General features: G+C 42.4%; 1 protein-coding gene across 1 annotated transcript; it reads right to left on the bottom strand.

Annotated features, from left to right (window-relative positions):
* Nucleotides 1-24,118: 24,118 nt before the first annotated feature.
* LOC120684867 (ethylene-responsive transcription factor ERF094-like) lies at nt 24,119-25,240 on the bottom strand. Its single transcript, XM_039966733.1, has one exon. It carries the CDS (start codon nt 25,238-25,240, stop codon nt 24,269-24,271), a length of 972 nt encoding a protein of 323 aa, XP_039822667.1. The 3' UTR covers nt 24,119-24,268.

Raw genomic sequence — 25,240 nt, 5'->3', positions numbered from 1 at the left:
GTGTCAAAGTAATTAGAAGTTATAGAGATTTCTTTCAATTAATTAGAGATTTCTTGAGGATTAATGATACATTTCATCTTTTTATATGATTTCATTGTTATTTGCAAGAGTTATTAATCTGATCATTGTAATTGTAATAGTAAATAATTTTTGCATTGTAATGGTAAGAATTTATAATTTTGTGGAAAATAAAGGTATTTTTCAGTAAAATATGGCTTCAGCAGCTGGAGGGAGTGGCGCCGGTGGGGGTGATCATTGTCCTTCTGGAGAGAAGGGCACAACTCGAGTAGGTCGTCGGTCCAAAAAACCTAGTGCTTTTCATAGGGCAGCGCTCCGTTATTTGGAAAAAGAATATAGAGAATGCATGGCAAGGGGCGAGGAACCTCCGTTTGATCATGATGATTTATTGCGGTGTTACGGTTCGTCACCACCAAACTCGGAGGTTTCAGCTCCGCCATCTTCTTCTGCACCAGCAAGAAATCCGTTAGAGCATTCTGCGTTCCAACGCAAGGATGGTTAAAAACCTATGTGTTATTAACCGAATTTTTAAGTTTCATGTATAGTACTCCTTTGTTAAGTTCTGTAATGGATTAAATACTCCTTTTAATTAATCAAGATGTATGATGGATATTGCATATCTTTTAATTATTCATGTTATGTTACATTTAGTTTAATTTAGGTTTGATATATTTTATTTATTCGATACGTGTAAAGAATTCAAATCGATTTATTTAAAATGCAGATGGACCGGCAATAGATGTATAATGCTGACTGACGTTCGAAAGAATTCATTGATGGCCTGTATTATTTTTTGTCTGTGGCTGAGGCAAACAAGCAGAATGGTTTTATGTGCTGCTCGTGTGTTCATTGCAACAATAACAAGGATTACTCATCTTCAAGAATCCTACACAGCCACATTTTCGCAAATGGTTTCATGGAGAAGTATGTTTGTTGGACGAAGCACGGAGAACAGGGGATTACCATGGAAGACAATGAAGAAGAAGATTTTGACGACCACTTTCCCGGGAATGCTGGAATCGGTGCATTCGAGGACGATATTCCCATGGAAGAGCCCGAAGTAGATGTAGCAGAAAATGATCCCAGCGACGATCTGGGGCAGGCATTGCACAATGTGCAGGCAGACTGTGAGAGTGAAACGGAGAGGTTGAAGTTCCAGAAGTTGTTAGAGGACCACCATAAGTTGTTGTACCCAGATTGTCAAAATGGATTGAAGAAACTTGACACCACCTTGGAGTTGCTGCAATGGAAGGCGACAAATGGTGTATCCGACAAGGGATTTGGTGAATTAGTCAAACTTGTTAAAAAATGCTTCCTAAGGACAATGAATTGCCTGCCACAACGTATGAAGCCAAAAAACTTGTTTGCCCTTTAGGACTGGAAGTGCAAAAGATACATGCATGCTCCAACGACTGCATCCTCTACCGAGGCGAGTACGAGAATTTGGATGCAGTGCATTGCGTTACAAGATTAGAAAAGATGATCCTGGAGATGTCGAGGGGGAGCCTCCCCGGAAGAGAGTTCCTGCGAAGGTCATGTGGTATTGGCCTATAATACCACGTTTGAAGCGTCTGTTTAGAAATAAAGATAATGCTAAGTTGATGCGATGGCACAAAGAGGAACGCAAGAAAGACTCGATGTTGAGACACCCCGCTGATGGGTCGCAGTGGAGAAAAATAGATAGAACGTACCCTGAATTTGATTTGGATGCGAGAAACATAAGGTTCGGTTTGAGTACGGATGGCATGAATCCTTTTGGTGAGATGAGCAGTGGTCATAGCACTTGGCCTGTGACTCTTTGTCTGTACAATCTTCCACCATGGCTCTGCATGAAACGAAAGTTCATCATGATGCCAGTGCTTATCCAGGGTCCAAAGCAGCCCGGAAATGACATTGATGTGTACCTAAGACCATTGGTCGAAGAACTCTTATTGCTCTGGGGGGATGAAGGTGTACGAATGTGGGATGAATACAAACAGGAAAACTTCAACCTATGAGCATTGCTGTTCGTAATGATCAATGACTGGCCTGCTCTTTGTAACTTGTCAGGACATTCGAACAAGGGATACAAAACATGCACACACTGTTTAGATGATAACGATAATATATGGTTGACTCACTGTAAGAAAGTTGTATACATGGGTCATCGTTGGTTTCTTCCCATCAGGCATGCGGTACGAAAGAAGGGCAAGCATTTCAAAGGCCAAGCGGACCACCGAACAAAACCGATGCACCATAGTGGTAAAGACGTCTTCAACATGGTAAAAGATCTAGAAGTTATTTTTGGAAAGAGATCTGGTAGCCAACCTATTCCGAACGAAAACGGAATGGCGCCCATGTGGAAGAAGAAATCTATATTTTGGGAGCTACCATATTGGGAAGTCTTAGATGTTCGTCATGCAATTGATGTGATGCACCTCACGAAGAATTTTTGCATCAACCTGATAGCATTCTTGGGAGTGTACGGAAAGACAAAAGATACAGTAGAAGCACGTCAAGAATTGCAATGTATGGAAGAACGAGATGACTTACATCCACAACAGCGAGATAATGGACGACAATACTTAAGTCCTGCCAGCTATACTCTTAGCAAGGAAGAGAAAGAAACCATGTTTGACTTCTTGAGCAGTATAAAGGTTCCATTTGGATACTCATCCAATATAAAAGGAATCTTAAATTTGGCAGAGAAGAAATTTACAAATCTCAAGTCCCATGACTGCCATGTGCTTATGACTGAACTTCTTCCGGTTGTGCTGCGGGGGATTCTGCCAGATAATGTCCGGTTAACCATCATGAAGATATGTGCCTTCCTCAATGCAGTTTCTCAGAAGATAATTGACCCGGAGAATTTGATAAAGGTGCAAAACAATGTGGTGCAATGTCTTGTTGGCTTTGAGCTGATATTTCTACCATCTTTCTTCAACATCATGACACATCTTCTAGTGCACCTTGTCAAAGAGATTGATATCCTCGGACCAGTATTTCTACACAACATGTTCCCATTCGAAAGGTTCATGGGGGTACTCAAGAATTGTGTTCGTAATAGAGCTCGTCCAGAAGGAAGCATCGCCAGTGCCTGCGGAACTGAGGTCATTGACTTTTGTGTTGATTTTATTGATGACCTTAAACCGATTGGAGTCCCTGAATCGCGATATGAGGGGAGACTAACTGGAAAGGGTACATTAGGAAAGAAATCTTATGTCTGCACAGATGATTTCTCATTCAAGAAAGCACATTATACGGTTCTTCAACAATCATCCTTGGTTGACCCATATATCGAGGAACACAAGAAAATTCTGCTCTCCAATTTCCCGGAAAAGTCTGAGACATGGATTACATGTGAGCACATGAACACTTTCTGCAGCTGGTTGCGGAAGCATCTAATGCATAACATGGATATAAGTGAACAACTGTTCTTATTGGCTAGGGGACCATCTTGGAATATCTTAACATACCAAGGGTACGAGATAAATGGATACACATTTTATACGATAACCCAAGATAAAAAAGAGTACCAACCAAAACAGCGGTGTTCGTATGGATGCCACGGACAATAATGGAAAAAAAGACACATATTACGGCTACATTGAAGAGATATGGGAGCTGGATTACGGTCCCAATTTCAAGGTGCCTCTATTTCATTGCCAATGGGTTAAGCTATCTGGAGGAGGGGTAACAAAAGATGAGTATGGGATGACAATAGTTGATCTCAACAATCTTGGGTATAGAGACAAGCCATTTGTCCTAACCCAGGATGTCGCTCAGGTTTTCTACATTAAGGACATGTCCAGCAAGCCAAAGAAGGGGATAAACAAGTAAAAGAATGAGCCTAAGCGACACATAGTTCTATCAGGAAAAAGAAACATCGTTGGAGTGGAGGACAAGACAGACTTGTCAGAAGAATATAATAATTTTGTTGTCATTCCACCTTTCAAAGTAAATGCTGATCCATGCATCCTGCTAGCCAATGATGATGCTCCATACTTGCGCCGTGATCATAATCAAGGGACATTTGTGAAGAGAAAGTCTGTTACCGCTAATCCTTCATGTACTTGAATCATTTTATATTATTGTATAAAAACATAATCGCAATTCGAATACTTTTATTATATATGTACTGTACAATTATACTTTATGTGTTATATATATTATTTTATATATTTTTCACTTAATTACCAGACTCAATTATAATTTTCATTCAATAATGGATTACTCAACTAATTTTATTTATTTCATGAAATTACATTCACATTAACACACTATACTCTCTCACTAAGACACACAATCTCACTAACACAAACTATCTCTCAAACTCACACACTACTCATTAATATCATGAAATTGCTTAATTTTATCTAAAATTCACTTTTTAAATGTTAATATCGTGATAGAATCCACTTTCTGTCGAAAAGCAACAGTTTGAAAAATTTTGTTCACCTAATATATTTTTGCATGGTCAAAATAACAAATATGATTTCAAAAAAATTAGATATTTCATTGACCCAATCACTTGAATGAAAATTAATTATTTTTGTTGCGTGTATCAAGTTTATATAGAGATAAGAAATTTTGTTCCATAATTTTTGGAATCATAATTTTATTAACTGAATTAACAAATGAAAGCCAATTTTAAAAGAGAAGTAAAAAGAAACAAAAACAAACATAAGATTAGGCGGGAACGAGGGAAAACGGGCCCCTTTTGTCCCGGGTGGTAGATCCACCCGGGACTAAAGGTGGGCCGCGGGCTGGGAATTTTCCCGGTCCGCCCAAAAACACCTTTTGTCTCGGGTGAATCCACCACCCGGGACAAAAGGACCTTTTGTCCCGGGTGGTGGCTTCACCCGGGACAAAAGGCCCCCCCATATGTTTCCTTTCTCCTTCGCCCTTCCCCTAACACTTGGTTTCTCATCTGCGCCTGGTGCCGCCGCCGTCCCCTACTTCCCCCACCGCGCGAGCCGAGCACCGCCGCCGTCGATGTCGCCGCCGCCCAAAGCCCCGACCAACCCACCGGAGACCCGCCGGAACACCGCCGCCGCCGTAACGCCCTCGCCGCCATCCCCTGCTCGCCGTCGACCCGCCGCTACAGGCCATCCCAGCCCATGCCGCGACTACCCAAAGGTAGAGCTCGATCTCCTGAGTCCCCTCGACACCTTCTCCATTCCATTGAACCCTAGAACCTCTCGCTACGTTGGGAAGCTCCTGCCTCTGTAGTTCCCCAATGTTCTTTTTAGTTTTCAGAGTGTGTCGAGTGTGTACCTATTTATGTGATATCACTTCCCTGTAAAACTACTTCTCCTTAAATAAATTGGCAGAGCCCCTGCCATTTCAAAAAAAAACATTGGGAAGCTTAGGAAGCTACTGCTTAATCACAATGAAATGGCAACTGCTTGTTACTGCAAGATACCTTGGTTCGTGCCTGCAAATCCAAAATTATATATATAAGACATGGCTATACTGATGTTTTCGTCTAGGTTAAGCACTAACCACCTTCAGGACTGCTGTTAGTGATCCCCCTATTTGGTGAAAACATGCATGTTCGCTACTGCCTTAGCCCAGTGAAGGTTCAACGATATCCATGGCTCAAGGTTCTGCAACCTCAAGTGCAAAGTTTGTGGAGGCAGCCGGAGGGACCGGCAGCAAGTCAATCGGCGAGCACAAAGAAGGCCCAAGATGGATGCTATCTTTGCGATCGTTAGATGACCTTTTCTACCATTGACACTGCGGGGCCTGGATGAAGACATCTGCTCCTTCTATATGCAATATTGATGGATTTTACTATATAAGCCGTGCTGCCTTATCATTTCCACAGTTAGCATTGCAACTGGCAGCTCTGAGATCGACATGGTCGACCAATTATGGCTCATTTTCAGTAGCTAGGAAGCTACACTCATGTAACTTTGGGACATGCTCATAATTTGAAATCATAATTTAGAGTTCATGTTATTTGGAGTGAATTCATAATTTGTTGTTAAGAGTGAAATCATAATTTGTTGTGTAAATAAAGGTATATTTACACATTTTTAAATGTATGAATGTATGTATGTATGTATGTGTAAAGTGAGTTTAAATTTCTTTTAAATATTTCATGTATATTTCTTGAATTACTTAGTGAAAAAACCATCTAGAATATTTCATATATAGATGATTTCAAGTTTATTTCTTGAATTACTTAGAGAATATTACTCGACCTCGTCCATCAATCGGTACTTAGTGAAAAAACCTTCTAGAATATTTCACAGTCGATACTTAGTGAAATTATAGATAGAATATTTCGTGTATATTTTTTGAATTACTTAGAGAATATTTCTCGACCTCATCCATCGATCGGTACTTAGTGAAATTATCGATAGAATATTTCAAGTTTATTTCTTGAATTACATAGAGAATATTACTCGACCTCGTCCATCGATCGGTACTTAGTCAAATGCTCGCAAATATGTGGATTATTTAGAGAATTTTTTTAAGGGTTTTATTTGTATTCATATTTTAGTTACGATGGACCCGCGACACACAGACGCGGAAGACGAACAGTTCCTGTTGAATATGATTGGCGAAGCTCAAGGAGATGTCCTTGAACAAGCTGATGATGGCAGCAATACCGACATATATTTGAATATGTCCGGTGATGGAATTGAGCCACCATCTATTCAGAATGACGCTGCTGCTGAACAAAGTGCTAATGTACATATCACAACTATACTTATTTGTAGTGACAATCATATTTTTATCTGAATCTATATGAATACTATGAATGTTTTTTTATAGCCGTCTGGATCATCGTCGCAGCAGAAAAAGACGAAGCGAGGCCCAACAAAAAAACTAGAAGGGTGGTTCATTATAACGGAAGTTGGTCCAGATGGCGAACCGATCGCTCCAGAAGTTGCCGCCAAAAAATTCATAAGACAATCCAGATGTATTGTCAGGGACCACATCCCGATCAGATTCAGGCTCTGGAAAGCTTATAATCCAAGCGAGGAACGGGATGCGGTACCCGAAAGAGAAAAAGAATGGTGCTGGCGGGAGCTTAAGAAAAACTTCACGGTTCCAGCTGAATCCGAAGAGATATGCAGGCACTGGACCCTGAGTAAGATGGCCGAACAGCTGCAATCATTCAAGAAAATTTTGACGAAGAAATATATCAAGACCGGGACCACACCCGTATTTCTGGCGAGCTCGAAAAGCTCAGGGGTCACTGGGATGCATTTGTGGAATACAAGTCTTCAGAGCTTAGGCTTCAGAAGGTGCAGAAGGCCAAAGACAACGCCTCGAAGAAAGTGTACCATCACACTCTAGGCCAAGGAGGCTACAAGCTTGCAATACCCAAATGGGAGAAGATGGAGCAAGATCTGCTTGACAGAGGCATCCAACCTGCGACCATGAACTGGCCTGAAAGGTCAAGGACCTGGTTTTATGGTCACGGGGGAAGCTTGGACCCATTGACTGGTGACTGCATCTATGGGCCAAACATCCAGCGAGCAGCCCAGAGACTACAGGAGGCCATGCAAGCAGCGGCCGAGGGAACATTCCAGCCGGATAGAGAGAGGGACGAGCTGACTTACGCCCTTGGGAATCCAGAGCATCCGGGCCGCACAAGAGTCAAAGGCGTGGTTCCGTGGAAGTATGGGTTCAGGGATTACATTGAATCATATAGAAGCCGGCAAAGAAGAAAGAATGATGAGCGGGAGCACATGCGAAGGCTAGAGGAACGGCTCATGTCACACAATCAAAGACTGGAGGAAGAGGTTCAACGCCAAGTGGCCATAGCAATGAGCCAGCAACAACAAGCCCAAACGGTGCCTCCAGAGCCTAATGTTGCAGCCGATCACCTGTCTCAGCGGAAAAGCAGCTGCGCTTCCACAGACGTCGCCGTCGCCGAGCCAACGGGGATCCAGGCCGCAGTTGAAACGTCGACCCCGCAGCGATTTCCAGTGGATGAGATCACCCAGCGGACACCTTGTGACCTGCAGATTGCCGTTAAGAACTTAATGTTCACTATTGCGTACGGTACCGCCATGCCAACCCAACCAGGCGACGTGTACCACGGGCAGCAAATTCCACCTAGATACACACGAGTTGGCGTGGAGCAGGTGTGCCAGGGTTGGGAGACGCTCGAGCTTGATATTCCTGGAGGCGATGGGGAGAGGACACTAGCAGAAGCCATTCATGGCTATATCCTATGGGATAAGCGCTACATTGTCCTAAAGTCGGATGATCAAACACCAAGACCGGCATCTCAGCATGCCTCTCCAAGGCAGGCATCTCCGCAAAACTCCCCAAGGATAGCACTGTCTCGGCAAGGATCACCGGCACATTCTCCATCACCATCATCTCATGCGCCGATGAACACTCAAGCGTCACTGTCGCCTCCATGGTCACCCCCTCCGCCGCCGGCAAAGAAGCAGAAACGGCCGCCGGCAAAGAAGGTAGCTGCACCGTCTAAGGAGCCTCCAAAGAAGAAGGAAAAGGAGACGAAAACCAAAGAGGCTCCTATTAAACCCTGGGACATGAGCCTTGAAGAATGCGATCAGATAACTCAAGAAAGAGTTAAAGAGCACTTCAAGTCGAAGCCGAAGCCGGAGCCCGAGAAAGTCATAAATCCGATAGATTTGAAATTTTTTAAGGGAATGTGCGAAGCAAATAAGAGAAAATTCATTCCGAGAGACCCCCCTTTAGACTACGAACGCACAATTATCAAAACTACTGAGAAAAAGAAGAGACAATCAAAGTCGTCATCGTCCGACGTTCCACAGCTCGGAGCCCAAAAGAAACTATCAATAGAGCCTCTCGTAGTGGGACAGACGACGCAAGAACAAGACTTTGTTACATTTTTGAAAGAATCAAACCTGACGGCGGCTCAGATTGCAGGGGGAGAAGATATTCCAAAGGCTGATGTGGTCGTCAAATGGACGTTTGAGATCGGCAAAACTCTTGTACCCCCCGAAGTAGTGTCTATGCTTCCAACGCAAATTTATAAGCTGCACCAGCACTACATGCGTGCGATGGCCGATTGCATCTTCATGCAGGGCGCAAAGATTAAAGATGACGATTTCTTACGGGGGGAGGCCATTATATGGATAAACTGGGAAGAAATTTACCAACTATTCCATCAGGAGGCCCTCGACATCTCTATGGTCAGCTTGTGGGTTCTGTAAGTATTTTACTCTCCTTACGTATTGTTTTGCATGATCTCAACATACTGATCTCTTGATTTATTCAGTATCATGTAGAATTGAGATACATACTTGCAGAAGAAAGGGATACTCTCACCTCGGCTTCATCGACCCATTTACTTGTAATTGGAGGCTTCTACGTGACAATTCCGATGAGATATTCCAAAACTTGTTCAAGTACATAAGCGTTCATCACAACAAGCAAATGATATTGTTTCCTTACAACTTTGTGTGAGTGATTCCTTCCGTCTAACTCTTTCTATTCTGTAATCGAATTGTTTAAACCTTAACTAACAAAAACTGCCTCCGTATAATCTTGCAGTGAACACTGGGTCCTAATTGTCATAATTCCCGAGAAGAGCCTACTCGTGGTTATGGACTCATTGAGGAGACCTCCAGAACAATACGAAAATCTTCTTAACATGATGAAAAAGTAATTCTACCACTACTCTGTCGATGACTGATAATTTGAATCACTTTGTTACTTGACTATAATTGTTCTAATCATGCACAGGATTTGGAAAGAATTCGCTAAAAATCATCCAGGCAAATTTGACAAGGAATTGAAGATCAAGACAGATTTTCCGGTACGCACTTGGATGATTCGTTGCACGATTCATTAGTTTTATTATATATTTATGTAAATACCTGATAATTTCTTCTCTCTTAAAGTGTATGAGGCAGAAACAAGGCACTGTATTGTGCGCATACTATGTATGCGAGAACATCCATGGTCTGGTAGGTCTTCCAAAGGGCTGGACAGATTGGGAGGAGGAAGTAAGTAAAAAACTTGTTAATATTTGAACTCGTATTTTAATTAGTCGAAATTAATTATCCCCTTTTTCCATAGGTCGGGGAGATGCGCGATAAACTCATACCGGAGGAAAAGATTATGGCGATTCAAGAACAATTCTCCGGATTTATTGTTGAGCAAGTCCTCGATCCAAAAGGCGAATTCTACTATGATGGAATATCTAATATTGACAATCACAGCAAATATGACAATATAGGCGTATATATGTAATTAATAATGAATATACCTATGTAAATATATATGTGTGTCTATGTATTAAATTTCTATTTATGAGTATGTATGTATTAAATTTCTAAAATGCGAATTCTACTATGTAATTAATAACGAATATACCTATGTAATTAAGAACGAATATACCTATGCAAATATGATGGAGTATGTATATATTATATATATAAGCACTCCAATAATATATATGTGTATATATATATATATTTATATAATATTGGTCCTAGACATTTTCATATGTAAAGGAATTCACACGTATAGATATGTGTATACATATATATATAAGTGAATTAATTTATATATGAAAACTATCTAGGACAAATATTATATAAGTAACTATATATATATGTATATATTAGTGGAGATCATACACACTGAATTCCAATACATAAGTTTAATTGAAATGCAAAAGTATAATTGAAATAGAAAAAGAATTGAGAAAAGGAAAACATGAAAAAAAGGACCTTTTGTCCCGGTTGGTAACACCAACCGGGACAAAAGGGTGCGCCAGCCACGTGGGCACTGGCTGCACCTTTTGTCCCGGTTGCCAGACCCGGGACAAAAGGGCACCCCCTTTTGTCCCGGACTGGCGTTCCCGGTTGGGAAACCGGGACAACTAGGGTTTCCCAACCAGGACAAATCAACGTTTTTGTAGTAGTGAATGTGGGATTACACCAATCAGCCACATGTTACTTTGGAATTCTCCGGAATGGACCATAAATGGGCTAAATTCCAACACATCTCGTCGCCGTCGGCCGTGTCCAAGGGGAGCGATGGCGTCGCTGCTGTTGCCTCAGCAAGGTAGCAATGCTGCTACTGCAAAATTCAGGAGTTAAACGAGAGGGAGAAGAAGACAATGGTAGCATGGTATGGCACTGGGGGTTTTATATATAGCCTTCCGGATTTTATTTTATCTATAATCTATAACATATACTAACGGGCCAAGATTTCGAGCCCTCTCGTGAGTCGTGGCCCCACGTGGGATGCATGTACTGTTCATGCAGGACCCAAGTACTCTGAAGGTGGGGCCCATTTACTATTTTGGTGGGACCCATGCATTGTTCATGCGGGACCCAAGTGGGACACACATACTCTTCCGGTGGGACGCACATACTATTCTAACATATACTAACGGGCCAAGATTTCGAGCCCTCTCGTGAGTCGTGGCCCCACGTGAGACGCATGTACTGTTCATGAGGGACCCACTTACTCTTAAGGTGGGGCCCATGTACTATTTCGGTGGGACCCATGAAATGACCCCGCATGGGACCCACGCAATTTTCATGCGGGACCCAAGTGGGACCCACGTACTCTTCCCGTGGGACCCACATACTGTTATGGTGGGATCCATGTGGGACCCACGTACTCTTTAGGTGGGACCCACATACTCTTCAGGTGGTACTGTTCATGGGTCCCACGTACTCTTCAGGTGGGACCCACGTGGGACCACGACTCTATTGAATGAGTCTCTTGTTCCTTCTATTATTTGAAAACATAAATATATATTTAATTATTTTTTATATATAAAAATAATAACTAGACTTTGTATATTATGATCACATGTGGTAACCCTACTATTTTTGTGGACTTTGCTTTCACTTTGTAAACTCCCAAAGTATAATCGAATTATTCATTCATTGCTAATTTTATCTTTTCCCCAACCAAAAGCAATATTCTATGTACACTAATCCATCAACTATATCTACTAACACAAAAAAAAGTGAATCCCTAACAAAAAATAATCTGTATCTCTATACTAAGAAGCCCGTAATTGTCATGCTCTCAGACTCTGAACTATTATATCGATTTAATTTAACTTTTATATTTGCTTCAATACATCCATACGATGTTGCTTTGAACATAGGATGGGATAACATTTTTCCATTATTACTTTAGGCCAATCTTTTAGGTATAGGCGCGCATAGCGCGCCAACCTGTCTAGTTTTTATTCATTTTTCTAAACTTCAGCATCCTGTTCCCGTGGACTGGACTGAATTTGTTGGGCAGCATGAATTGACTAGTCTACAGATCGAAGAATAATGTGGAGCAGAAGTGCAAGGGCTGCCTACATTAATAGCAGCCTCTGATCTTCGGGAAGCCGCGTGCATCTTTGTGGACATGCTCACTCTGAGCTGAGCACCATTGCTTAAACATACTTAAATAAAATACGTACTCCCTCCATTTCCTCTGTGTTTTTTTTGGTGCATAGTAAAAGTTAAGAACATAAAATTGCTAAAACTAACAACCTACGTTGGAGTATCCTGCTATTTTACAGTGTGCTCCCTTGGTTCCAAAAAACAAGTCACTTTAAAAATTCTAGGACAGATTAAGAAAGTAGCAAAATGACCTTATACTTACCCCTATTTATTAGTCATATTTGGCACTAATTGATTCTTACAAGCGTATGCACATACTAAATAGGGTAATATGATATGTTTTAGGGATAAAATTTGAATTCTAGAATGACTTGTTTTTTTGGACGGAGGGAGTATTACGATAGGCATGCTCGATATTGTCACAAAAAGCAAAGCAATTTGCCAAGAAACGATGCTAATTGACGAAGTGATCTTTACCAGTTTCCGTCGTTACTAGGGGTGCAGGTGAAAGTCGTGGCACACTAGATAGATAGTTATGCTGACAGTTCTATAGTAAATTTTTGGTTATTTTCTTTCCTTTGTTTGAATGAGCCTTGCATGGTCCCGATAACCCGGAGAACGAAACCAGGAACCCTAATTATTAATTGCTACAGTATTGAACGTGACCAGCCACCATTTAGTAAGAAAAAGATTCTAATGGACAAAGGCGGCTAGTGTGTTGATAGACTACAAGATTATCTTCAAATAGTTCATGTGCAGCGGAAATAAAAGAAAAAAATTTAAAGGACGAACGTACAATGACTTCAATTACGAATTGATTATTAGAGAGTGAAGCGTGCGCTCCTTCGGGGAAGCAGCAGCTGGTTGGCCCTACACTGTTCTTTCGGTTGAATGATTAGCGTCTTTCATGCCGGTCGAACTGTACTTGTTAACCGAGAAACCGGTTTGGGTGTGGAAATGAAAAAGATTGGATGTGCATCGTTGTAGCAAAGTTTTGTTATTTCTTTCGTGGGCACGAGTTTCTGACAGTCCATGGTTGTTGGTGTCTGTGTTTTCACGATATATGTTTATGGAAGTCCAATTTTAGGATCTACTACAGAATGTATTACAAGTTACATATATTGTCCTATCTTACTATTACTAATTGGAGGCTCCTTTGAAGCCTCCACATGAAGCCACCTAGAATCCTAAGTGTACACTCTGAAAAAATAGAGAAATTTTATAAATTCTCACAAAAATCAGAAACATCCAACCATCAATCCAACAACTCTAATTATAATAACCATCAGATCTGTTATCTTTTCTAATAAATTATCCACCTCTGCCATTATGCAAATAGACTAAAGTAACCCCCTAAACATGTAACTAAATTACCCACCTCTGCCATTATAAAAAAATTTAAAATAACCCCCTATTCTTTGTGTAAATTATCCACCTATGCCATTATAAAAATAATACAAATACCCCTTAACTTTGCATATAAATTATCCAATTATGTCATTATTATTACAAATTAAATTACTCATAAATCTGAATCTAAATTATATAATTATAATAATATATTAAAATGGCCAATATAAAATTCTAAATTACTATTTCTATTATTATTAATATATTTTTTATATTATTATTTATATAAAAATTACTACTCACGATATATTCACTATATATTCATGTATGATGGAAGAGATAAGAATACGAATTCATAAATAAATAGCTCAACTAAACATATATTGAATATGGAGGTGCAATGCAAAATGAAATCTATTTTAACTAGATAATGATAAATATATATTTTAGAGTATGTGTAGAATATTTAATAGATGAAAAAGGCGTGAGATAGATAATTATAATTATTGACTTATTCTTACATTAATTCTAATTAGCCTGTGCGGGAGCACAGGTTGATAGACTAGTAAGTTAATAATTTATTATGTGGCAATATATATTAGCTTCAATATCATACATTTGAATGACCTAACTTGCATATGCGACCTTTCCATGTTTATTTTTCTAAAAACATATAAGTTTCTCTCTGTTTTTCGCATTGGGAAACGTGTATATACATATATATTTATCATGCATAGTCCTTTTTATTTAGTCACTGTTACAATATATAGAATTTCTTAGTGGGCATTTTCGTACATATATTCTGGCCTAAAATAATTTAAATGCACACCTCCGATTCAAACACGTGTGCATATACTGGGTTACATAGCATTGCAACAGGCTAAAATGTTCTTCCTTCTAAATTAGCCATTTTTATGATCAGCAGTTCAGCATAGAGATAGCTAGTTTCAGTCCCTGGAAGGAGACCAAAATCTTAATTCAAACTAAATATACTCTTCCTCATCCACAGTGTTCACAACTCTCACAATAATTTTAATTTACTTGTTCCATGGAGACCAATTTTTAATTTGTACAATAATTTTAATCTTCGCAAAAAATGGGTGGAGGTTTAGTACAAGGTTTTGTTTATAATAAGCTATTTACTAAATTCATTTTTGCTCCATACATGGTTCTCTATTTGTAATAATGGCTGAATATTTTCACACTGTGATGTAGAAGCTGTAATATCGAAATGTTCCTTCATCTAAAAAAAAAAGGTTCCATGGAGACCTATATATATGGCTTCTTATTATCAGCCAGATTGATTACATGGAAGACACGCGGGTCACTTGCTTACAAATGTGAGAATGCTGTTTCTGCATCCTTCATGCGTGAGAGTTATATCGAACCATACTGAAAGAGCGCGATCTTGAGAACCATACAGTCCAGCCATTTTGGTCGGACAGCCATTTTGCCACCATTTCACTTGATAATTATTACCCAGCGGATCGTTGTTTATCCAACTATTCTGGTCGAAAGGAAAAAGGTTGTTGAAGTTTGAGATGTTTGACTTAATTAAAAGAAACTGAAATAACATCGTAATATTTGAAACCGATAGAGTATTAATACTTAATCCAACGACTCGATCCTATACTTTTGTAGGAAATTAACCTGAGGTTCGGAGCTTTCCTCCCTCCTTCCTATACTGCTTTGTTCAATTTTCTCTTAATGGCATCTCCAATGCTTAGGTACAGACTAGCCCAGCCGGCTGGTCGAAGTCGAATGTGGTCACTTTGCTAGTCCAGATGCATGCTCGAGCTATCTACATTGCTACCATCTTTGTTTGATACTTCCTCCATCCTAAATTATTAGTCATTTTCGAATTTCTAGATTCATGCACTTTGCTACGCATCTAGACATGATACATACGTAGATGCATAACAAAGTTTATGAATCTAGAAAAGCCAACACGACTAATAATTTAAGACGGAGGGAGTAATATTTTGGCATATGATGGCTTCTATGTTGTTTCCAACAGACCTTATTAATTGAAATGTGTGGATAGTAGAGGGGAAACCTTGATGATATAGAATAGTTAAGACAGATCTGTATGTCCATCGTTTCAAATAAAATTTATACATTTAGTACACTGGTTAATTTTTATTTCAAAATTTGTTACGCTTTGTTTTCTTAGTCTATGTGAAATAATGACATACTGTATGGAGGTATGACCAAATCTTTGGAAACCGGGAGAGTATGAATGTCTTATTTTCAGGGAGTAACCATTGTTAGGTAGTTGGTGGACGGAATAACGGACCACACATATGACAAGTATGTGTTTATCAGTCACAATGTTTTGTTTGTGACTCAGAGATATAAGACATTGGAATAAGCAAGAGTACAGATGCTGACCAATAATGTTTTGCAATATTTTGTATATAGACCTGTTTTGCAAGGCTCAACAGCTGAACACCATTTTTTTCTAGCTTCTCCATAGATCCATTGTGGAGTGGATCCCCTGTGGATCATGATCCAGGGTATTCCAAAGCTCTAGAAATGAGATGGTTTTGGGTGCATTGAAATTGCTGCCTTGAACGTTCTCATCTAGAGCGAGCGTTAACTGTACTTCGAAATTAGCTTTCTTGAGTGATTATTCTTTTTATTTTAGCTCGATCATCTATCAATGTTATGATATTTACTATTTTCAGCGATGAGCACTACAGTTTTCTCCAGAAGTTATCACAACAAAATGCTACTTGTTCTCCGGTATACCGGTATGAATAACACTGCATATATTGAAAAACACATTCTTTGTTAGATGCGACAGCGAGAAAACGACGAAGAACAACGAAATCAAACCACAGAAGACACGAGGATTTAACGTGGAAAACCCCTCCAATGCGAAGGATAAAAAACACAGGCGCCAGCCAGCAAATCTTCACTATATCAGGTGTGTGTTTTACAACGCCAACGGCGGCTTACAAGAGGAAAATAACACTGTGAGGAGCAAACCCTAAAGGGTATGTATACTGTACCGCTACACTCCGGCCCACCTTTCAACTTTACCGGGCCTTCGCTCCGCTCCGTTGGAAGTTGGACATTTCTTGTGCAATGAATTTGGATCACAATATAACAATCTTAACAATCACAAGTCCCTCAACGAACTACTGAAAAAGCTGAACTTTTGAAAAACTACCGTCACACGTACAAAGCTACAGAACTGAGAACACAAGAGGGCTAAACCACTCAAGGATTATTTATTTGGATTATTTGAAAACAAAAGAGCAGAAATGTTGTCGTCACAGATTTTATTCGAAAATAATCAGGTAGTGCTCTTGGCTTTAGGTAGTAGTGTTGGATTGATCTCTTTTCTAATAGACCCAACGGTCTATTAGGCCCTTGATTTGCGCCCTGATCGGGGGCGCCCAACCCTTAATGGTTGGTGGGCCCCGCTGCACAGCACTAAAATAAAGAGGGGTGAAGGGGCCGGGGCACGCTAAACGAAGTTGGTCGCGCCGCCAGTACCCTCTCCCACATCCTAAACCGTAGCCAATCTAGAGGGGCGCTGGAGCAGCGGGAATCACCACCACTGCCATCGACGCTGATTCATCGGCGTCGCCGTCACCGTTCTCGACTTCGACGCCATGTCCACGACGCCTCTGCACTGCTCGTCGCCGCCTTTGAGCGGATCTCCATCAACGAACCTGTGATGGCCGGGCCAAGCTCTTCTGCAGGCACTGAAGGTCCTCAATCTCGCTCCTCTCTCTCTTTTCTCTGTGTTATTGTTGTAGATCTAGGACTTTGTTGTACTCAGATCAAGGAAAGAGAGAGAAATCCTACTCGATCCGTGCACTAGTGTGATCCTAAGTCTAACAATGGTATCAGTCGCCTACACTCGTGTAGATCGAGATTGGGAAAGTTGGATTCGTCTGTGAATCGAAAGAAATCAAAGGAAAAGAAAGAATACGATGCAAATCGAAAAGAACAGAAAGAATCGATGGAAAATCGAGTTCAACAGTGAAACCCTAACCCTAACCCTAGAGGAAAGGGGATGCCGGACTTACTTGGTCTATGCGTCACCCATGGCCGCCCTCGTGCGGGACAGACCCGCGCAGCCCGCTTCGTCGGGGCGCGGCATAGGATGCTCCGCCGCTCGCCGCCGGGGCGCACGCGCGCGGGCTCGAAAGCGAGGCGCCATCCATGGCGAGCTCGACGGCGGCGCGCTCACCCACCGGCGAGCGCGCGCGCCGGCGAGCAAGCCGCGGTGGCGCCGCCCTGCCCGCTTCGCCCGGCCACCATGGCCAGTGGCCGTCGCCTCCGTTGCATGGAGAGAGAAGGGGGAGGGAGAGAATGATCCTAGGGTTTGGGCGCGGCGATGGCGACGCGGGTTTTGATCTGGCGAAAACCGCGGACGACCGTCCGATCGTGATCAACGGCCGCGAGAGCGCCTCGCCTTCTGGGCCGGCAAGCGGCCCATGCGAGCGGGGGAGGGGACGCCGCGGCAGGCCGATTCGGCGGCCTGGCCGTTGGCTGTCGGGCTTTGAGCCCAAGAAGAGGTGGCCGAGCAGGCCGCGGGCCGTTTTTTCCTTCTGGGCCGCCTGCTCAGTGTACTGTTTTATCGTTTTTCTATTTTCCAGAAGCAATTTCAATTGTATTTTGTATGAATTTGTTTATAGTTTTATCTTTATTCAATTTTGCACCAACGTGTATATTGTTTAGAGCTAAAAATTCACAGTATTGCTTCTGAAAATAGAAAATTTCTACATGTTTCCGCTGCAAAAGTCATTATAGTTGCTCTTTACTTTAATTCGAACCAACGAGACAATTAAACTTTAAGAGCATGGTTAAAAGGTTATTTTTGAGGATTATGGTATTGTTAATTTTCTGACCAACGTTGTTAATTACAATACTGTAATTTCATAGTTTTGTGCATTTATTTCTATTTCTGCCCAACGGTAATATAGATTTAATTGCATAAACAATTGTATGTTTTATTTTTGACCAACATTGGAATTATTACATACAATTGTTGTTATTATGTTCTCACTATTTTTTTGAAATTTTCAGCGGGGATGAACTTGATGGGATTCATCAGTCACATCCCGACTCTAAAAGGAGACAACTATGGCGAATGGATCAAGAAGGTTGATCTTGCTTTCGTCTGTGGAGAGGTTGATGAGATGATCACCACTCCAAAGCCCACTGAGCCACCGGCTCCAGTGAGAGGGGAATCTGACACTGATGCTGAGTGGCAGGAAAAGCAAAGGGACTATGCTCCCATAAAGATGGCTTATGATCTCCAAAAGATAAAGTGGAATAATGCCAACAAGAAATGTGTGGCAGTGATAAAGAACACAATTGATCCTAACATTCTGGGTTCAATTGGAGAGTGTGATTCAGCTGCAGAATACCTTGCAAAGATAAAGAATCAGTTTACTGGTTCTTCAAAGACTTATGCAACACAGATCATAGGGCAGTTGGTCACAAAGAGGTACTATGGCAATGCCAGTACGATAAGAGATCATATCATGGGGATGTGTGCTTTGAACTCCAAGCTCAAACCAATGGACTTGGATCTCAAAGAAGAGTTTATGGTGCACTTGGTATTCGCTTCTCTGCCAAAAGAATTTGCAACATTCGTTGTAAACTATAACTCACAGCCAGAGAAGTGGAACATGGAAAAGGCAATTGCCATGTGTGCACAAGAGGAAGATAGACTCAAGAAACAGAATGGTGGGTCTGTCAATTTTGTGCATAATAACAAGAAAAGGCCTTTCCATGCTGTTTCTTCCTCTAAAGCTAAAGACAAAGCCCCTATGCCACAGAAGTATCAGCAACAGCGCCCTCCAGCACAAGATGAGTGCTTCCACTGCTTTGACAAGGGGCATCGTAAAGCAGATTGTCCCGCTTACTTAAAGATGATAATGGCAAAGAATGGTGAGAATGTAATTTCATTTGTTAATGAATCCCTGTATTTAAAGTTTTCTAAATCTACTTGGTGGATTGATTCTGGTGCAACTGTGCATGTTGCAAATTCTTTACAGGGATTCCGTTCGACAAGGACTACGCAAAGAAGCGAAAGACACATTAAAGTCGCGAACGGAGTACAAGCAGATGTTGAAGCTGTTGGTGATGTCTCCATCGAGCTAGTTAATGGTTTCATGCTTGTATTGAAAGATGTTTTATTTGTTCCTTCGCTTCAAAGAAACTTGATAAGTGTATCACGCTTAGACACAGATGGTTTTGGTTGTCATTTTGCGAATGGCAAATGTGAACTATGGTTTGATAATAATTGTATTGGTGATGCCGTCCTTTACAATGATCTTTATTCATTATCTATGCGTGATAAAGTGCATTCTGTATGTAATGTGAATGTGCATGAATCCTTGTCAGAGAAAGAAACAAAAAAAAGAAAGAGAACTCAAAATACTTCATCGAAATTATGGCACTGTCGTTTAGGCCATATTTCGAGGGGGAGAATTGAAAGATTAGTGAAGAGTGAAATTCTTCCACAGTTAGAGTTCTCTGATCTTGAACAATGCGTTGAATGCATTAAAGGAAAATTTATAAAGCAAATCAAAAAGGGTGCCACACGAAGTGCAGGAACATTAGAAATAATCCACACTGATATATGTGGACCATTTCCTGTGAAAAGTGTGGATGGATATGATTCGTTCATAACATTCACAGACGATTACTCCCGCTATGGTTACATTTATCCAATTAAAGAAAGATCTGAGGCATTGGATAAATTTAAAATATTCAAAGCTGAGGTTGAAAATCAGCTTGACAAAAGAATTAAAATAGTAAGATCAGACCGTGGAGGGGAGTACTACGGTCGACATACCCCTTATGGACAAGTTCCTGGACCTTTTGCGAGGTTTTTACAGGAAAATGGTATAGTTGTCCAATACTCTACACCGGGGGAGCCTCAGCAAAATGGAGTAGCTGAAAGGCGCAACCGTACACTAATGGATATGGTGCGTAGTATGATGAGTTATTCCACATTGCCATTGAGTCTATGGATGGAGGCGCTAAAAACCGCCATCCATATTCTCAACAGAGTGCCAAGCAAATCGGTGCCCAAAACGACGTATGAGCTATGGACAGGAAGAGAACCCTAACTGACTCACCTATGGGTCTGGGGGAGCCCAGCTGAGGCTAAAGTGTTTAATCCAAATATTAGAAAACTGGATCCCAAAACTGTAAGCTGTCATTTTATAGGCTATCCTGAAAAATCGAAAGGTTTTCGTTTCTACTGCCCAGACAGACATACAAAGTTTATAGAAACGAGACATGCTGTCTTTCTAGAAAGTGAAATGATCAGGGGGAGCATGGTACCTAGAGAAATTGACTTTGAGGAGAAGCGGGTGTATGTGCCTACTCCTATGATTCAAGAGCCATTTTTCTCACTACTTGTTGATGCTGCACCAAAAGTTCCTGAAATAGTGATGTCAGTACCTTCTTCGGTTGTTGCTGCGCCAACTATTCTAGTTATTACGGTGTCAACACCTGTCGCAACTCCACCCATACCAACAGTGAGCGAAGGTTTGGAACCTGTCATCCAGGAACCACCTGAACCCGCGGTTGGACATGAGGAGGAGGAGCTACAGCCCCCTATGGAAAATGTGCCAGAAGTTGAGGCACAAAATGTGCCACAAGTAGTGGCCCTTAGAAGGTCACAAAGAGAAAGAAGGTCGGCTATTTCTAGCGACTATGAAGTTTATAATACAGAAGAGGTTCATATGGATGGTGATCCCACTTCATATGAAGAAGCCATGAGAAGTATTCACTCATCTAAATGGCTGGAAGCTATGAAGGATGAGATGAAATCAATGAGTTCCAATGGTGTTTGGGACTTAGAGGAAATTCCTAAAGGAGCCAAAACAGTAGGCTGTAAATGGGTGTACAAGATAAAACATGACTCCAAAGGGAATATAGAAAGGTTCAAAGCACGACTCGTGGCAAAAGGCTTTACGCAAAGAGAAGGGATAGACTATAACGAAACCTTTTCTCCGGTTTCGTGTAAAGATTCCTTCAGGATTATAATGACATTGGTGGCACATTATGACTTAGAGTTACATCAGATGGATGTAAAGACGGCATTCCTTAACGGGGATTTGTATGAAAATGTTTGCATGGCACAACCAAAAGGTTTTGTCGTGAAAGGAAAAGAACATATGGGATGTCGCTTAAAGAAATCCATTTATGGATTAAAGCAAGCCTCTAGGCAGTGGTATTTAAAATTTGATGAAACCATAAGGAAATTTGGGTTTAAAGAAAATGAGGAGGACAATTGCATTTATGCAAAGTTCAGAAGTGGAAAATTTATTTTCCTGATCCTATATGTGGATGACATTCTACTTGCAAGTAGCGATGTTGGTCTGCTACTGGAGACAAAGAAATTCTTGTCCTCAAACTTTGATATGAAAGATCTCGGTGAAGCTTCTTTTGTTTTGGGAATTGAAATTCACCGAGATAGAACAAAGGGGGTATTAGGACTGTCACAAAAGGCATACTTAGAAAAAGTTCTAAAAAAATATAGTATGCATATGTGCAAGCCTTCACCTGCTCCAATAGTCTAGGGTGATAGATTTAGGAAATTTCAATGTCCCAGGAACCAGTATGAGATCGATCAAATGAAAGCGGTTCCATATGCTTCAGCTGTCGGAAGCCTACAGTATGCTCAAGTTTGTACACGCCCTGACTTAGCATTTGTTACCGGGATACTTGGCAGATATCAAAGTAATCCAGGACAGGCACACTGGATCATGGTAAAGAAAGCATTACGTTATGTGCAAGGAACAAAAGGCCTCATGCTAACATACAGAAAATCCGATTCCCTAGAGATAGAAGGGTACTCAGATGCGGATTTTGCGGGGGACATTGATGACCGAAAGTCCACGTCCGGTTATGTGTTCACACTCGCAGGGGGAGCTATATCGTGGAAAAGCTCCAAACAAAGTGTCACTGCATCATCGACGATGTACGCTGAATTTGTGGCATGTTATGAGGCTTCGGGGCAGGTTGAATGGTTAAAGAAATTTATACCCGGTTTAAGAGTGGTAGACAGCATTCAAAGACCACTCAGAATGTACTGCGACAATGAACTAGTAGTGTTTTATGCTCACAACAATAAGTCAAGTGGTGCTGCCAAACACATTGACATAAAGTTTTATGTTGTGAAGGAGAAAATCCAGAATCACTCTATTACACTCGAGCTTATAAGTACAAAGAAAATGCTTGCGGATCCGCTCACTAAAGGCTTACCACCCAATGTGTTCATGGAACACATAGCCGGCATGAGTTTAAGGGGAAGCCTGTGATTTCTGGAAAACAAAAAGGGCCCAAAAGATAAAGAATTTGTTTCAAAAACAGTGATGTGTGTGGTAGCTGTTGAGTCTATCGGCCTTGGACCGTGATGATAAAGCATGCTCTATTCATTAATCTCTGATGGAACAACTAAAGAAAAGTTTCAGGTAAAAGTATAAAGTTAAAGTACAAAGTGAGATCAAGGGGGAGAATGTTGGATTGATCTCTTTCCTAATAGACCCAACGGTCTATTAGGCCCTTGATTTGCGCCCTGATCGGGGGCGCCCAACCCTTAATGGTTGGTGGGCCCCCGCTGCACAGCACTAAAATAAAGAGGGGTGAAGGGGCCGGGGCACACTAAACAAAGTTGGTCGCGCCGCCAGTACCATCTCCCACATCCTAAACCCTAGCCGATCTAGAGGGGCGCTGGAGCAGCGGGAATCACCACCACTGCCATCGACGCTGATTCATCGGCGTCGCCGTCACCGTTCTCGACTCCGACGCCACGTCCACGACGCCTCTGCACTGCTCGTCGCAGCCTTTGAGCGGATCTCCATCAACGAACCTGTGATAGCCGGGCCAAGCTCTTCTGCAGGCACTGAAGGTCCTCAATCTCGCTCCTCTCTCTTTTCTCTGTGTTATTGTTGTAGATCTAGGACTTTGTTGTACTCAGATCAAGGAAAGAGAGAGAAATCCTACTCGATCCGTGCACTAGTGTGATCCTAAGTCTAACAAGTAGAAATAAAAAGGAAAGGAAACATTCTTGACTTGGTGCTTGGAGTCAGGAAACGCCGTTTGATCGGAGGATGGAGCATCATATATATCCATTACACATAGACCTTTGAATATAAGAATTATTATTATATCCGTTAGTGACATGGGCCACAGCTCAGCTAATTAAAATAATCTAAAACTTCACTCTAATGCAGCCGCCTATGATCACTTTATTACCTAATTTGTTCCCTTCTCCTTTTTCCAAAACTTAGTGTATGCAAATGCTTACGCGCACACAATCATTTCCATGAAAGTTTATGGGAGCCTAGAGCGGCAGATCTTGATATTGAAAAAGTCATTTGAGCTCTGGTGTGGCTAGAGGTGGTACAACCTCTCCGCCAGTTAACCAAGCTATTGGTACACATTGATAACTAGGATAATTCCAAGCTTTGGTCTGATAGTTCCCGACTTCTGCTGTCAGACGATCAGAGCTTTTGGCTGATCGCTGATTTGACAGTAGTGGTGTCGTCGCGATGGCGATGACGCTCAAGACAATGACTGTGCAACGGTAACCTATCAAGTGTCATCTAGTACTCTCCCAACTCGGACGATGATACTACCCGGAGGAGCTCCTCCAAGTAATCGTCGCCGAGGTCACCGAGCTCCACAATGCCGCATCGGCACTGGCTGGCGCTGGTCATGGGCGCCGTCGTCGCCTGCCGCAGCGGCACGGCCGCAGCCAATGGCGGCTGCTGTGGCTTTGGATTCCTGCTGCTGTCGGTGGCTGGTGAGGCCTTCTGCCTGCGCGTGCGCTTGGAGTGCCGCCGCTTCAGCGCGAGGACGGGGGAACCGCCGCCGCCAGCGAGCGCGAGCGCCGCCAGCGACTCCCGCACGCGCTCGACGGGGAAGTTGAGGACGGCGCCGGCGCCGCGCGCGGAGAAGGCGGCCTGGTCGTAGGCGAGCGCAGCGGCCTCGGGGGTGTCGAAGGTGCCGATCCACACGCGGGCGCCCCGGCGCGTGGAGTCCCGGATCTCGGCGGCGAACTTGCCCCACGGCCGCTTGCGCACGCCGATGAAGGCCGGCCGCTTCTTGCCCGGCGAGGCATCCGCGTCCGCCTCCGGCAGCTGGTGCTGACTCTTCCTGCTAGGCGACACCGTCGACGCCTCGGTTGATGACGGGGACGAGGATGAGAGCCAGATGGAGCACTCCTCCTCGTCGGCGTCGGCGTCGGCGTCCGTGCCGCGGAGGAAGGCGTCGAGCTGCAGCAGCATGTCGCTGGTGTGGGTGCCATCCGTTCCAGCCGCCCAATGCTGAGGGTCGCCAACGGTCGCGGATCCCGTTGCCGCTCCCACCTCCGGCGAATTCGAGGCCGAGGACGACGATGATGGAGGGGACCAGTCGGAGCACACCTCGGCGGGCTCGGCGTCGTCTATGCCGTCGAGGAGGAAGGCTTCGAGCTGCAGTAGCTTGTCGCCGTCCGTGACGCCGAAGTCGAAGCCGGGAGACGCCGCTGGTTCGGCTACAGGGTACCGGTAGGAGGTGTAAAGCTCGTGTTCCAT

This window comes from Panicum virgatum, chromosome 8N (genome assembly GCF_016808335.1).
Source record: "Panicum virgatum strain AP13 chromosome 8N, P.virgatum_v5, whole genome shotgun sequence".
NCBI lineage: Eukaryota > Viridiplantae > Streptophyta > Magnoliopsida > Poales > Poaceae > Panicum > Panicum virgatum.
The sequence above is the reverse complement of the archived record's forward strand: the minus strand, read 5'-3'. Positions and strand labels throughout refer to the sequence as shown.